Raw genomic sequence first — 14,179 nt, 5'->3', positions numbered from 1 at the left:
GCCATGGGCGGGGTCTCGAAAGGTTATCTGGAATGCGCAACGAGTATCATTAAGGTCACGAGACGAAATCTAGTTAGAAAGGAAGATTGTGACGGACAAGTACCGAAAACGTCTGGACTCAGTGCGAGCCATAGACACAGTGCGACATGCATCCACATGTCCAAAATCTATGGTGTTGAAAAAATGCATGCCTTGGCATCCCTTTGCGTATTAATAAACAAACTCTCGGGGCGGACAGCGCGACCCTCCATCGCAAAATTTTCAAGGTTTTGGCAGGCATCAAAGCGCAGGCTAGCTGTCGGGTGTGGTCGGCTAGGGCTGCTGCTGGTATTCGTCTAACACTGAGCTACAAACGCTTCATCAACGCCCATGTGAAGTGTAACTCTGCTGTGTTCGTCACGTCCACGCAGAAACAAAAAGTTGTGTCATTTCTGTGCCGGTTGTGAGCTCCATAAAAAAATGGACGCAGTAGACATCCTCCGCCACTGAAAATCTTAGCAACTCGCTTAAGATCCTGTGACAATGTTGTGTGGACCGTGCGTGGGCTCTTCCCAATCATCACCCATCCCCTCGAAATCAAGCAAGTACGCCGCTGAAGAAAAAAGCACAAGCACCACCGTCCCAAGTAGAAAAACAGGTTTACTGTTCACCGTTCGCACGTTCTTTCCTGATACAAAGCTGTGGCTTGGCGTTGTTTCCCCCATTGCATTTCTTGTCGATGAAGCAGAAATCCTCTAGCCGGCCAACAGCAGCAAGGGGACACTGCTTGCCTGTCAATGACCGAAGTACCTTCTCTCCCTTCGCCGCCAGGATTGTCTCCACGTCGCTCTCCTCATCCCCAAACCATTTCAGACGGTCTGCCACTAAATGGACTGCACCCACAAACATGCAGTATAGAGCCTGTACGCCTATTGAAAGTATCACGAAATGAAGGGATGTGATTTGCGCAGCTCTTCGCACCTTGTGTAGAGATTCGTGAAAGGTGGGCAAATAAAAAAAGAGCCAAACTAAGCCAAATTATACCGCTCTGCGCTGCATCCAGGACTACTGAGAATTTCGACCGTACGATTGCTGCAGCCGGGACACCGCACGATCACCACCCCCTGTGTATATGCCACCTAAGACATAAGCGTTAGCAACACAACAACGATACTACTGCTGCAGATGCAACAGTGTCGGCTGCTGCTGCCGCTGCTGCAAATTGTCGCTGTCGCTATTGCTCTCTACCGTCTATTGCGCTGCTCAAGGGCACGCAGAACAGTACCAGACCTTTGAAAATTTCTTGGCCGATCTTCTATTGCACTTGCAACAGGTGAAAACTAGAGTCATCAGACCGTCCTTCGCGTTTTCTGTCCCGGGAATTCGCGAAAGATCAACACGGACGAGTGGGCCCTCATTCGGCTCCGTAGGCAAAGATTGGCTCTCATTCGGCTCCGTGGGCACTGGCTGGCCCTCATTTGACTCCTCAGGAGTCCGCCCTGACAGCTCCCCTAGCTGTCCATCTGCGCCTTCCGAGGCTACTGCTGCCGCTCCAGTTGTTCCTGAAGGAACCGTGCTTAGCAGCCTCCGGATCGGGATCCCGCAGAACTGGGCATGGGAAAGAGATGACACCATGGGTCCGGGTACACCGAAGGAGTTAAGGTGCCTCAATTGTGCCCTCCTCGTTGGTACTGTCTCCCGTGTTGCTGTTGCCGCTGGGCATTCAGCAGACTCTCTCGCAGCTGGTGCCGGCGACACATTGCTCAATCTAACAGGAATCATCCAGCTACCTGTATCCGAAGTTCTTCCTGTGAGCACTGAGTTGCTGTGCCGATCTTTAGGAAACCCTGGATGAGCAGTGGGGGCCCCATTGCGCACCCTTGCGCAAACCCAGAACGACGGTTGCCTTCTGAGTGCTTGCATCATGTTAAGAGCCAAAACAGATTTCATGTGTACATTGCGCAATGCGATAATTAATGTTCCTGAGGCCACCACTGAAGAAGAAGACCAAGGACTATAGGCTGCCCCGAGTAAGGGAAGGTAGCAAGGGCCCTCGCGGCACTGCTTCCGAGGCAAAAAAAGGTTATACCCATCGCTAATGCATCTAAGTTAAGGGAACGATGAGATTTAAGGATGCAGAAGCCTGACGTAAGCAGTAGTTGCTCCATGACGCGGCAGCAGCGTGTCAAGTTAGGGCCCCACAATCCAATGGGTCTCGAGACACATTAGCTCGACTGCTGCTCCAACCTTGCTGCGCATCCAAACTAAACGTGAAGCAAAATATATGAGTAAATTTGTTTAAGGGTGTAACACGTATTTTGCAGTATCCCAGAAGATATGAGATTCTGAGCAGCTCCACCTGAGCCGCAGTCATGCTTGGAAAGGACCAACACATGAAGCCCCCACCGAAGAAAAACCCAAGGCTAACTTTTAAGGCTTCTAAATTCAACCATTTGGGGTTCACCGCTCCCTGGCTGCTTCACCGAAAAAAGAAAGCCTGGAGAACCTCCACAGCCGTGAGCCCAGTTAACGCTTTTCTGCGCAGTAAGCAGCGGCAGCTAGCGTTGCCCAGCTGCAGCCAGTTCTCGTGATAGCAGGTGCGGTATGTACGGCCAACTAGGTACCCAAACTGCTTTGAAATGGGAAGTGCTCGCGGCTGCCTCTCCGGACATAGCTTTGGCGCTCGCCCATCTGAGCCGGAAGATTGCGATTTCCAGGATCCTCTAACCTGTAGACCAACACATTGTAAATGCCCCTCTATCACACAAATTCTGTTGCGGCGCTCTACCGCATCACAGCTTCCCATCACCTGCATCTAAGCCCTACGTGGGCTCGCTGACGCTGCTCCGCTCTCCACACTGTGACTGTTCTCTCTCTGCAACGGTCACCGCGTCCATACTTCCGCTAAAGCTACTTTTCGCCGTGCCGCTCCAGAAAAGTACGAGCCCGCTCCAAAAAACCTGGCCTAGGAGCATGCGTGCATGCAATGCTGCAGTACTTCATTGAAGGATGGGAGAAGGGCCCTGCTCATGGCGCTTCAGCTCTAGATACGAAGCGCAGACGTGTAACAGTTCTACTGACTTTCCTGAAAGGCAGCACTGACGTTTCATCCGCAGTCCCCCTTACTAGCTCAGGAGTTATTTGGGCCTGCGGTTGAACGCCGGGTTCCCTGCTGTCGGGTAGAACTCTCGGTGAGCCATAGGCCTTTAGCTCCGTGCGCCGTGAATCCTCCGCTGAGCATTGAACGGTGCTGTTGCGATTGCCGCACATACATGCGCAGGGGCCTCGTAGACACCTGCGTGGGCATCCATGGGGGCAAAAATATCGCCGACCGCTGCCTAGTACCACTGTAGGGACCTCTGTAGCTTCAACGAAGGCGGCCAAACCCTCTCTTCCATCATAATTGAAGGCTCCACAGACACTTGAAGCCTTTGATCTTGCTACGGGGCCGCGAGCTACTGAGGCAACAACTGACGGAGAGGTGCACCGAACCAATGCAGCTAGTTCTGCGTTGCTATTAATGGTGTTCAACGCCTCAGAGCACCCAACCAATGCAGCTAGTTCTGCGTTGCTATTAATGGTGTTCAACGCCTCAGAGTCCTCAACCCCTACAGCTAAGATCACTTCTTCAGCCCTGATCCTATCTAACAGCAGTGTGATAGGTGTGCCCAGGTAGTTGGTCTGCATGCTGCTATTAGGGTTCCCTCTCTGTGGCAGCTTTCTTGTCCTCGCGACGACTTGTGAAATTCCTCTGTAGTTCTGATGTCCATCAACACAGTTGCTGCTGCTGCTGCAGCTGCTATTGCTGTCGTTGTTACTGCTACTGGCGGCAAGCTCCCCTTCGTGAATTCCTTTTTCTAAGCTTGGCCCTGTTACGACAGTGCATGCACACAAAGGCACGGGCAATGGCTCTAGAAGGACTGCCTTTTGCGGCCTTATGCCTCTAACAAATTCGAGAAGCGAAGAAAAAGAGGAGTGAGATGACGCCGATACCGAATGTACAGACCACGCTCCGTTTCGAAAGGGACTGCCGCCTAAACACACGAGAGCGCACTCTGCAGCCCATTCTTAACCTCGGGTTCTGAACTTGTCATCCTGAGCAATGCACTGTAAGACGTTGATCCAACGCCTTGAACAGCATCCACCCTCCAAACACGCATGCAGACGCACTTGGCTTTGTCCCCTGAATCCTTCAAAGCATGCAGAGATGCTTGTCTACTACTCCATATCGGCAAGAAAAGACTTTAATGTTCGATGCACCCGAATATTTGCGCTGAAGGCATGTATTATGGCGAGGCAGGGCTTACCGGATGGAAGCAGCCCCAATGCAGGTAGTCCTGATGCCTCGAGGGCACTAACCACTTTCAGTAGCATCCGCCGAGGCACCGCGAACAAAGACACGGCAGCACGGCTAGCTTCACCAGACAAGCCAACCAACATTTCCCTTTCTTCTCGGCTCGCTTGATGCCAGGGCTGCTCCTGTGGATGACCTGGCCGAGCTGCGCTCCGTGACTCATTAGACCATGGGCAGCCGCATGCAGGCATTTCTCTGGGAGCAGTACTGTTGTCACTACTGCTTCCCCAGCCTGTGGAAGTAAGTATCCAACTCATGACTGCTCCAATTACTGGACAATAAAGGCCAACTGTAAAGGCCTCAATGCTGTATGCGCAGCTGTCATTAGCCTGAGCAGCAACAGCAGCAACAGCTGCAGCGGAGTCATAGTGGGCCTCAGAAAGTCCTATGGGGGGCCTAAGAGCCTCTCCGAGCTGCTGCAAAAGATATTCCTTCCCCAAATTGTCTACGCCCACAACAACATGCAGACTACGGCTTCGATGGCCCCGAAGGAGGCGCTTTACAGGTCGCGTTCGAAGAATCTGAAAGACGCCCTCAATAGTGACCTCCACCTGTTGGCACATTTCGGCAACAGCGTCTTCCTTAGAAAGAAAGGAGAAACGGGGGTGCAGGTAAGCGCTGTCAAAGTACAGCACGTCTGCATGGGTCTCCTCCTGCTGTGCGACAACTCTCTCAGGGGTCCAAGCAAACCCGACGTTTCCTGAACGCTCTCTAGCACCCGATACGGAATCATCCGAAGCAGCTGCAGCAGCTGCTGTTGCTGCTACGGGATCTTCTAGCTGCTGCAGCAGCCGTAGCCCCTGCTGCACTTGCCGCAAAAGCGGCTGCAAATTGCTTCCGGTGCAGCTGAAGTCGCCAGTGTGTACGTAGGACCCCACGGGAGCGGAGCGCAGAAGCAGCATAGCAGAGCCAGGACAGTGCCTTGCATCCACCAGCTGTATGAAAACTCTATCTACAATAGAACCGCAGCAACATTTGTTCCCACTATCACTGCTGCTGCTGCTTAAGGCAGCGGATGCTGCGCGTTCCAAAAAGAGCACTGGATCTCGAATGGGAAGCGGCATTGCCTGCCGCCTCCTGCTGCAGCAGCATTCCCTGCTGCACAAGCTACCGTTGGCACTGAACACATGTGCTTCTTTCACTTCTTTGGACACTTCGGGTCTGCTTGCTTCTGTATCATCCTCCACGTGGAGTCCCGAAGGTGACTCTGTCTTAGTATTTGCCTTTGGGAAATGCAGCGGAAGACCATTAGTTTGGGACTGCACTTCATGATATGATGCACTGGGAGATCCACAGAAACGGTCCTGCCCGGCATTCTGTGAAATTCATCGGATAAGGAATAAATAAGGCGTCTGGAGCTTTAGGGGCAGCACCAAAGGACGCAGCTGGGGAAATCTGCGAATCAACAACTGGCCCGTTATTTCAGTGCAAACAATGGGGCCTCTGGAGCTCCACCGGGGCTCCCGTATGGTGACCTGGGTCCCATTACTGCCTTTAGCCCAAGAAGGAATAAGGCCTCTCAGATGGTCGGTATGCGCATGCGTCAGCACGAAAAGACTGGGCAAGCATTCTTCGGACCAAGTACAAGTACGCGCCTCCCCAACTTGGCAGTAGTCCGCTGGCGGCACATTTGGCCTGTGTGCGCCTCTTGGAGATAGGAGGCTGGCGGCTGACTGCTGAGTCCCCGTTGAGTTCCCTGGGGACTCCGCTGAAGGACTTTGACCGAAAAAATCCACGTAAACATTCAAATCCTCCAATGGAGCAGAAAGGGGCATCTAGTGTGGAGAATTAGCCCCCTACTTTGCGGGCAACCAACGTCTCCACAAGACCCCTGTAGGGTAAAACCATGCTGGGGTGAGCAGAGATCAAGAAACATGAAAAACACCTGGCTCTGAATGTTCAGACAGCTCGTGACATTTGATTGAGTTTCTGTGGAGTAGAACACGGGAAGGATTATGACAGGTCTTCAGCCCAAGACAACGCGTGGAGGGCAGCCTGCAACCCTTCGTCTGACAGCTTCTTTGGTCAGCTAACTCTGTATTTGAGTCTGTACCTGTTGAGATGCGATCCGTTTGAACAAAATACAAGCAAGAAGAAGACGAAACAGAACGATCTCCAGAGGACGCTGCCAGGGCCCGTGGTTGACTAGTTGGGGCTTGGGGCCCTTGCTGCTCTCTCGGGTTTTCTTCGTTTCTTCGGAGTGCATCAATGAGCATCAGCCAACTTTCTGCAGGTAGCCAATCTAATGTAGTAATCGCTGTAATGTTCTTAATTTGTTTTTGATTGACTAACGACACTTGCCCACTGGGGACCCCAACCTGTGTCCCTCAAGGGGCCCCCTTGTTCTCTTTGTGACGCTCTCAAGACGCATTTGCCCAAACATACTGGGAAAATAGAACTCCATGCTTGTCCCAGGGACTTGTGGGTAGTATATGCTCATCCTAAGGATATGTGGTGCCGCTAACATTGAGGAAGCTGCAGAAAGAACTGCCGTCACCGCCGCTCTTGATATTGCAGAGAGGGCAGGATATTGCACAACACTGAAGTTGCCGATCCTTTCGTCGCAATGAACGGTCGGAATGCCATCCAACAGCAGCAGGCGGAGCAGTCGCAGCAGGAGCCTCAGCAAGAGCAGCAAGAAAAAGGGGACGAGCACCAGCAAAAACTCAAGCAAGAAAAGCGTGAGCGCCGTCAGCAGCAGCAGCAGCGGCGGAGACAGCAACTACAAAAGTGCCGTCGCCGTCCTGAGTCGCTACCAGTCCCCTCAGCTCTACTAGGCGCCGCATTTGAGAGGCAGCACGTCGACTCTGTTTACGCGAAGATTGCACCCCATTTCAATCATACAAGGTCATCGACCTGAAGCGTTGGATCAGAAACACCATATCCTAAGCTCTAGAGTCCATCACGTCCTACAGCTCAGGCACTAGTGACCTTACGTTGATCGGGATGTAGCAATTGCCTTTCCCGCATGTATGGAGGCAGCGGAGCGTGGTTCTCTTTGATGCCAATAGCTGCAAATGAAAAAGCACATGCACGCATACTACATCATTACAGGCAAATACGTGCAATTCTGAAAAAGATAATACAGATTCCGAGTCTGTTTGCGTACGTATAGGAACCGGCCGTGGCCCAAGGTCGCAGCTTTCATCGAGTCGTTGCCACCCGACGCGCTTTTGCTGGATGTTGGCTGCGGCAACGGCAAGTACCTCCATTGTCGGCCGAGCATTTGTCACCTGGACAGCAGCAGCGGAGGCAGTAGCACCAATTGTTTCAGCCCGTACAGCTCATTGTCAATAGGCCTTGATAGGTCCAAAGAGCTGCTACGTTGCGCCTCCGAGGCTGCTGAGGGTTCTTTAAGGCCTCGACTTGTGCAGGCGGACTGCCTGCATACCCCTATGAGAGATGGTAAGATATGAATGCTAATTGTTTTGATATGGAGCTCAGAGTATACTTGGCTCCTTACTGCATGTTTTCTGTTGTGGGGCCGTTTGTGCGTGGGCTCCCAGGAGTTGCAGACGGTGTCATATGCATTGCCGTTCTCCATCATTTGACTACGGAGGAAAGGAGGTCAGCTTTGGTTCCTGCTGTCGCCGTTACTGCTGCTAGTGTTATGGCTGCTCAGCTGGTGCTTCTCCTTGGCGTCGTAGCTGTTTCTGCCTCGTGTAGGACTTCAAAGCAGTTGCTTTTCTTGCCCCTAATGTACCCAAAGACAAGTGGCAAAGTTCATTGTTGAATGTTGATGACTTCTATTGACGAGTTCCTGCTTCGGTTGCTACTGCTGCACTTGCTGCGGTTGCTTTCGCCGACACTGCGGTTGTTGCTGCAGCTTTCGCTGCCTCCACGGTTTTGCGGGAATCAGCACAGTTGCTCCTGTGCACTCCGCTACTGCTGATGCTACTGCCGTCACTGTAACTGTGCTGAGGGCTACTACTGTTGCTGCTACGAAGTGCGTATGCAGGCTACAGGCCTTGAGAGAACTGGCACGCATTACGCGATGTGGGGGACGCATCTTGATCTATGTGTGGTACGTGGAAACCCTTAACAGAGTACGGAGTCCTAGCCCAACAACGTCAGCCCAGGGCCCTTTCTCGTTGCTTAACACAGCCGTCCAACCGAGCGTGCTTGAGTGTTTGTGGACCGGCAGGGCACTCGAGCATCAGTCCGGTAGCGTTGGAGAGCGTAAATTTCCAAGTCAAGATGGTAGGCTGCTGCGGGAGCCGATTTTCACAGTGATTGGACCCTGTTGGAGTTCACGCATCTTGTGCTAGCCCTTTCTCTTCCATTTCTCGGTGCCGGCAATCTTACTGCTGTAACAAGTGGGCCAGCGAACCTGTGCTCTCTCCTGTTATTGCTGTGTTTGCTGGCATTGCTTCAGTATTGGTGCCATGGGTGTATCAGAAACATCATGAGCGCGCTCGCGAGCGTTCGGAGGGTGTGGCTGTTTGCCAAGGCACAACAGATACCGACGGGCCCGTAGGAGCCAACTCCTCGGCTGTTCCATCTCTAAACGACGAGGATACAGTATATCGGTTTTACAGAGTATTTACGAGAGAAGAGCTGTTGGGCCTTTGCGCCAAAGAAGAGCGGGTCAGGGTACTCGACTGTTACAACGATACGAACAACTGGGCAGTAGTGCTCGAAAAATGCACCGACCAGTAGACATCCATTCCCTCTGATCTTTTTCAGGGTCACTGAAGGTCCCACAGACAGACGCGCGTAAAGGAAGACCCACAAGAAGTGGTAGCTGTACACGTAACGAAGCTCCACAAAGGACCTGCTGGGGCGCAGGCAGCAGTTTCCCAGCATATCTTGACAAAGGCGAGAGGGCTCCACTGTGTGAAGTACGAGTAGGCAAGAGGCTTTAGATAAGAGGCACCGTTGCTGGTACGAGGCCGTTGATAGCGCACGTGGACGTAGGAACCGAGGCCGAAGTAGAGACAAACAGCTGCAGAGAAATGAGTAGAGCTGGGTGGGGAAATACTGCCAACACAGACGAAAGCGGCAAGCCGCAAGTCACCTGGCAGGCTGCCAATCATGAGGCAGGGGAGCCGTCGAAATACACAGCCGCCGAGAAGCGCGCAGCCGAATGGACGAAAATAAATGCTACACTACGCAGGGCCAGCAGCAGCCAGGAACAACGAGAGAGAGCGACTCAACAGCGGTACAGCATAACCTCGCAAACACTTCATGTTTTAAAGACAATTTAAAAACAGGAATTCGCTACCAAAGAGTGCTTTCTCTGGATATCTGTGGACGGTTCTTCGTGTCGCTTCCACTAGTCTTAGTTTCTGCGACAGTGCAACCTGTCCACCCGTTCGTCTCTCCCAAGTCGCGTAGCGAATCCATCGCCTCCTTTTAAGCGTCTTATATCTCGCTCATTTTCGTTTGAATTCAAAACGGGTATCCTAGAAAACTGTCTCAGTTCGGAGCCACCATGCTTGCCCATTGCTGGCGATGTGCACCCTTCCGCAGTTCCGGTTGCTTCGCGCTGCCTATTTCTGATGATACATGCCGTGGCGACTACTTTAAGTCATCTCTGACCTGTCTGCCTTTCTGACCCCTTCGTGTTTCCCTCTTTTCGTCTAATCCCCTTGTGTGCCCTTTGTACGCATCTATTAAGCTCTGTGTCTAATTGTGCTTCTCTACAAGCGTGTTTCCACCTTTAAGTGTGTAGATGCCTGCTTGCCTTCTTGGCTGTGCATCGTCTATCTGTCTTCCGTTATAGTCCCTGCTGCATGTCTCGTCTGTCGTGCCATTCCTTATAAGCGTGTGTTGGCGTGGCCAACTCTATTGTATCGCTCCCGTCTACTCCTTCAGTTGCCTCCCTGTTTCTACCTTCGTCGCTTTCGTCCATGCCGTAAGTGCCTAGCAGGGTGGGCAACCGAGAGAGTGCAACACGAGCTTCTCCCTTTCTCCTCACAGGGCCTACTCAGCCCCGACCAACTTTCGCTCTAAGCCGCGATAGCAGAACGCGCGCTACCCTCAGGCGGTTGACGACATATCCGTGTGGCATGCAGCGGCAAATCGAAGGCATCGAAAGCAGCAGCGGTGCCAGCTGATAATGCTGCTGACCCAGCAATGATCCTAGAGGAGCTACCCAGCCACATGTGGGCCGGTGGCTAGCTGCCTGCCAGCCACCGTACGGGACACTCCTCTACTGTTACACCCGTCTGTTCACGGGACCCCTTGTACAGCGGCATGATGCTGCTGCGAAAACTGCGGCCGAAACCTAATTCTGTGTCACTTTTTCGCACCTAGGAAGGCTGCCATGTTGCTAAGCTGCTGCATCCAGCTAATGCCTCCTGCTGGTCCCTCCTGTTGCTGTTGTTGCTGTTCCGGTACATTGCTCTGAGAGTTGCCAGTTTGCTGCTGCTGTTGCGGCTGCTGGTGCCATGATTGTGGCTGCTGCTGTTGCTGTTGCCACGGCTGCTGCTGTTGCTGCACCGGAGGGACTTGTTGCTGCTGCTGCAGCTGTTCCGGAGCCCACTGCTGCGGCTGCTGCTGTTGCTGCGGCTGCTGCTGCCATGTCTGTGTCATATTGAGCTGCTGCTTCACTTGTGCTTGTTGTTGCGGCCAGCTCTGCGGGAGCTGAGGTTGCTGCCATGATGGTTGCTGCTGCTGTTGCTGCCAAGGTTGCTGCTGCCACGCCTGCTGCACAGCAGGTCCAGGCACCTGCTGCTGCTGCTGTTGCCACTGTTGCTGTGGCTGCTGCTGCTGTGCCTGCTGTTGCTGTTCAGGTGGTGTATGTGAAGCAGGAGCACCAGTAGCGGCAGCTGCAGCGGCAGCAGTACCGGAGCTGGGGGAGGGACCAAGGAGCCCGATCATCCTGAATGGCACAATGCAAGCAACCCGATACGGAGTGTCCTGTTCCGCTGCTGCTGATGGCCTTGGTATGCGAGTTATGACTGGCAACACACACGATCGGGCGGCAACAGCACAGTACCAACAACAGCAATCGCACGGCCAAACCAGAGCTGATATCAGCATCGACGTCAAGCTTACACAGAGTTGCTGTTCCTGAGATGCTGCGGGAAGAGATATCTGTATTTGTCGAAGACTTGGAAACCCGGAGGCACAAAATACAAAAACAGTCCGCCGGGCAAACACGCAACGCCCGCCTGAAGCGACAGAGAGAACGCACAAATAGCAAGACTCCCAACTTGCAACAGTAACAGCATGCAGTTTCATTTCTCACAGAAGCGCCACATCAGCATCAGCTAATGATGCCAGCTCTCCGTTAACGAACGACAGAAGCCCAACATTGGCAGCAGTGTCAGTAACAGCAGCGCACCCGTTCCTTTGACCTGAAATATGATACGTATTCATTGAAAGGCGCTTCGTTCTCTGGACTCGCCGGTTGCAGCAGCACTGCTGCGTCCATTGGCTTAAGTGCCAACTCCTCGCATTTACTGCGGTGACTGACGTTCAGCATGCTTTGAAGCTGCGCATACATATGCCGTAGACCCTAGACACTAAGCTCTCAAACCCAAGAAAGCGCAAACAACCGAGAAGCTTGGTGTGCCTAGTCACCAAGTACCGCTGAGCAGGGTAAACCAGGATCAGCACAAGCACAAACTGCAGATCCATCAACAACAGCAAATGCAGCAGCAGCAGAACACTGGTTTACCTGTTGCAATTCCAGCGGCACTTCTCCCTGTAGGCAAAGGGCAGTAACACAAACCTTCTTCCGGTCGTTCCGACCCAACGCCCACCTCCACTGGGCGCCAGCGCTGCTGGGCCCTCCCTGCGACCCTCCAGCTGCCGGTGCCATGGCAATACCAGGGGCGCCAGAGGACATGTCCTTTGAATATGAAATGCCCTGACGTGAACGGTGCTGCTGCAGTAGCGGGAACAGCAACAGCGGCTCCCGAGCAACAGGTGCATCTAACTGCTGCGGTTGCTGCTGCTGCTGTGGCGGTGGTGGCTGGTGCGGTTGCTGTGGTGGCATTAGTCCATTGTGACCCTCCCTCCGATACATCTGCGACACAGAGTGACCCTCGACAAACCAGAAAATCAAACTGACTGCATGCACCGAAGATGGCCGCTGTCTGGTTGTGACAGCGCAGACCGAGCAAGGCAACTAATGCAGATGCGGCCGCAAGCACATGCATGCAAATTGATGCATGCACTCGTTATGGCGATACACCGTGACAAGACGAAACGACCCTTCGAAGCACTTCGATAACTGCTCTGTTCATACTGCACCCAATGGGGGCCGCTGCTCGTAAGACTGCGTACTGCTTCTTCATCGTGGCCCCAGTCCCTTGCTCGCGGAGGCTCTCCATCTCGCCGATCATCCTCCTGCGCACATAACCGAAGCCGCGAACTGAGCCCTGAATGCTAGAGTTTAAGCCTGCTGGCTGCCCAGGAGAAGACACTTTGTGACAATAGCATCTCTGACAACTAAGCTCCTCCGCTTCGATTTTGCATTTCATGTGTGCGACCAGTCGATATTTAGCTCGTCCATATAATCCTCACAACAGATCTCAAGGGTTGCCTGGCCCTCCTGTCCCAATCCCTGTCGTTGCGATGTCCCCCCCTTTCAATTTGTTGTTTGCCCCTATTGGAGCGTCTGCTATTGGTGCTGCTTCCGCCCGCGCCGGCAGTAACGGCTTCGCTGCCAGCCTCAGACACTGCATCATCTCCTCCGCTATTGCGTCCACCCGCACGGCCCCGCTGGTATTCGACACGAACACAGCGCCCCACTGAAGCAAAAGAAATTGACAACAACAAACAAGCGAAGACACAGAAAACGTGCATGCATGCAGGCGCGAATCCGAGCATCATGCGAGCACAAGAATATACATTTGAGCAACTGCTGCGTTGAGTTAACGTGCGGTATCCAGAGGAACCGATACGCCAGGGAGTAGTTTCGTGGAGGATATACAACGACAACAGAAGTGCAGGCAACGCGGATGCCGTCGTAGCCAGTTAGTTGGAGCTACTTAGCTGCCCCGGTAAATTAACTAATAAACAAGTTACCAAGGGAAGTATACACACAGAGAGGTGGGTGAGAAGCGCAATTTTATACTCACTAAATGTCTTCCCGTTGAGTGTTTCGAAGCAGCGTCTGGCATCCTCAGCGTTTTTATAGAGAACAAAGGCATACACTGCATTGGGCCCGACCCTCTGGTTGACCCTCAGAGCCACATTCTCAACCTCGCCGCATTGTGAAAAAAAAGCCTTGACATCTGACTCCCGTGCCTCCTTCGACACGTTGTGGATGTACAAATTGCGGCCCCCTGTAGAGCCTTGACGTGGGGGACCCTCCACACGACCTCGACCTTCCAAAGTCCAAGACGGAGGCGCGCTAGAGGGGCCACCGCTTTCATCGCCAACTGTGGCACTTCCACCTACTGATGGAGGCGGACCCATCATAGGGGGCGCCAGCCCAGGGGCTCCACTTCCTGGCAACAAGGCCTGTGGGGGATAAGGGAGGCCAGGCAGAAGCGGGGGTAGGGGGCCTCCACCAGTCGTTGACCCTGGAAATGCACCAGGAGGCATGCCGCCTAAAGAAGGCGGGGCTCCTGGTAGGGGCGGAGCTCCACCTGAGACGCCCGATGAGGCACCATGGGGTGTTTGGAAACTCCCGTCCATCTCTACGGGGAGGGGGGGCCCCTATTAACGAAACGAGGGGCCCCGAATTTTACCAGGGCAGATGTAAAGGTTTAAAGGGAGAAAGAGGAGCTAAATGCCCCCAAAGTGGCAAATTGGAGACTGTAAGACAACAGGAGTCGCCGGAGGGTAGGGGGCCCCCGCTGTGGTGTATTCGTCGTTGGGTATCAGAAGACTTTTGGTGCCTTTCGAGGGTTCCCTATAAACTCAGTCGGAACAAGACGGGAATTC

The 14,179-nt window shown here is 53.3% G+C and overlaps 4 protein-coding genes across 4 annotated transcripts; 1 reads left to right on the top strand and 3 right to left on the bottom strand.

Moving 5' to 3' along the window:
• Positions 1–506: 506 nt before the first annotated feature.
• ETH_00013100 (Zim17p, related) lies at positions 507–1,905 on the bottom strand (the record flags this gene model as incomplete). Its single annotated transcript, XM_013372546.1, has 4 exons — positions 507–592; positions 771–872; positions 1,067–1,118; positions 1,270–1,905. The coding sequence occupies 4 exons, from the start codon at positions 1,903–1,905 to the stop codon at positions 507–509; spliced, it is 876 nt and encodes a 291-aa protein (XP_013228000.1).
• A 1,101-nt stretch (positions 1,906–3,006) lies between these two features.
• ETH_00013095 (uncharacterized protein) lies at positions 3,007–5,235 on the bottom strand (the record flags this gene model as incomplete). Its single annotated transcript, XM_013372545.1, has 2 exons — positions 3,007–3,848; positions 4,287–5,235. 2 exons carry the CDS (start codon positions 5,233–5,235, stop codon positions 3,007–3,009), a joined length of 1,791 nt encoding a protein of 596 aa, XP_013227999.1.
• Positions 5,236–6,899: 1,664 nt separating this feature from the next.
• Positions 6,900–8,992, top strand: ETH_00013090 (uncharacterized protein; the record flags this gene model as incomplete). The annotated part of the gene is made up of 6 exons (XM_013372544.1): positions 6,900–7,180; positions 7,449–7,738; positions 7,840–7,900; positions 8,292–8,357; positions 8,478–8,533; positions 8,709–8,992. The coding sequence occupies 6 exons, from the start codon at positions 6,900–6,902 to the stop codon at positions 8,990–8,992; spliced, it is 1,038 nt and encodes a 345-aa protein (XP_013227998.1).
• A 1,060-nt stretch (positions 8,993–10,052) lies between these two features.
• ETH_00013085 (RNA binding motif-containing zinc finger protein, putative) lies at positions 10,053–13,930 on the bottom strand (the record flags this gene model as incomplete). Its single annotated transcript, XM_013372543.1, has 8 exons — positions 10,053–10,258; positions 10,588–11,159; positions 11,336–11,451; positions 11,625–11,774; positions 11,961–12,311; positions 12,572–12,634; positions 12,812–13,038; positions 13,369–13,930. The coding sequence occupies 8 exons, from the start codon at positions 13,928–13,930 to the stop codon at positions 10,053–10,055; spliced, it is 2,247 nt and encodes a 748-aa protein (XP_013227997.1).
• Between the last annotated feature and the right edge of the window lie 249 nt (positions 13,931–14,179).

This window comes from Eimeria tenella, genomic scaffold (assembly GCF_000499545.2).
Source record: "Eimeria tenella Houghton genomic scaffold, Eth_scaff10, whole genome shotgun sequence".
NCBI lineage: Eukaryota > Apicomplexa > Conoidasida > Eucoccidiorida > Eimeriidae > Eimeria > Eimeria tenella.
This window is presented reverse-complemented; position numbering and strand designations above follow the sequence as displayed.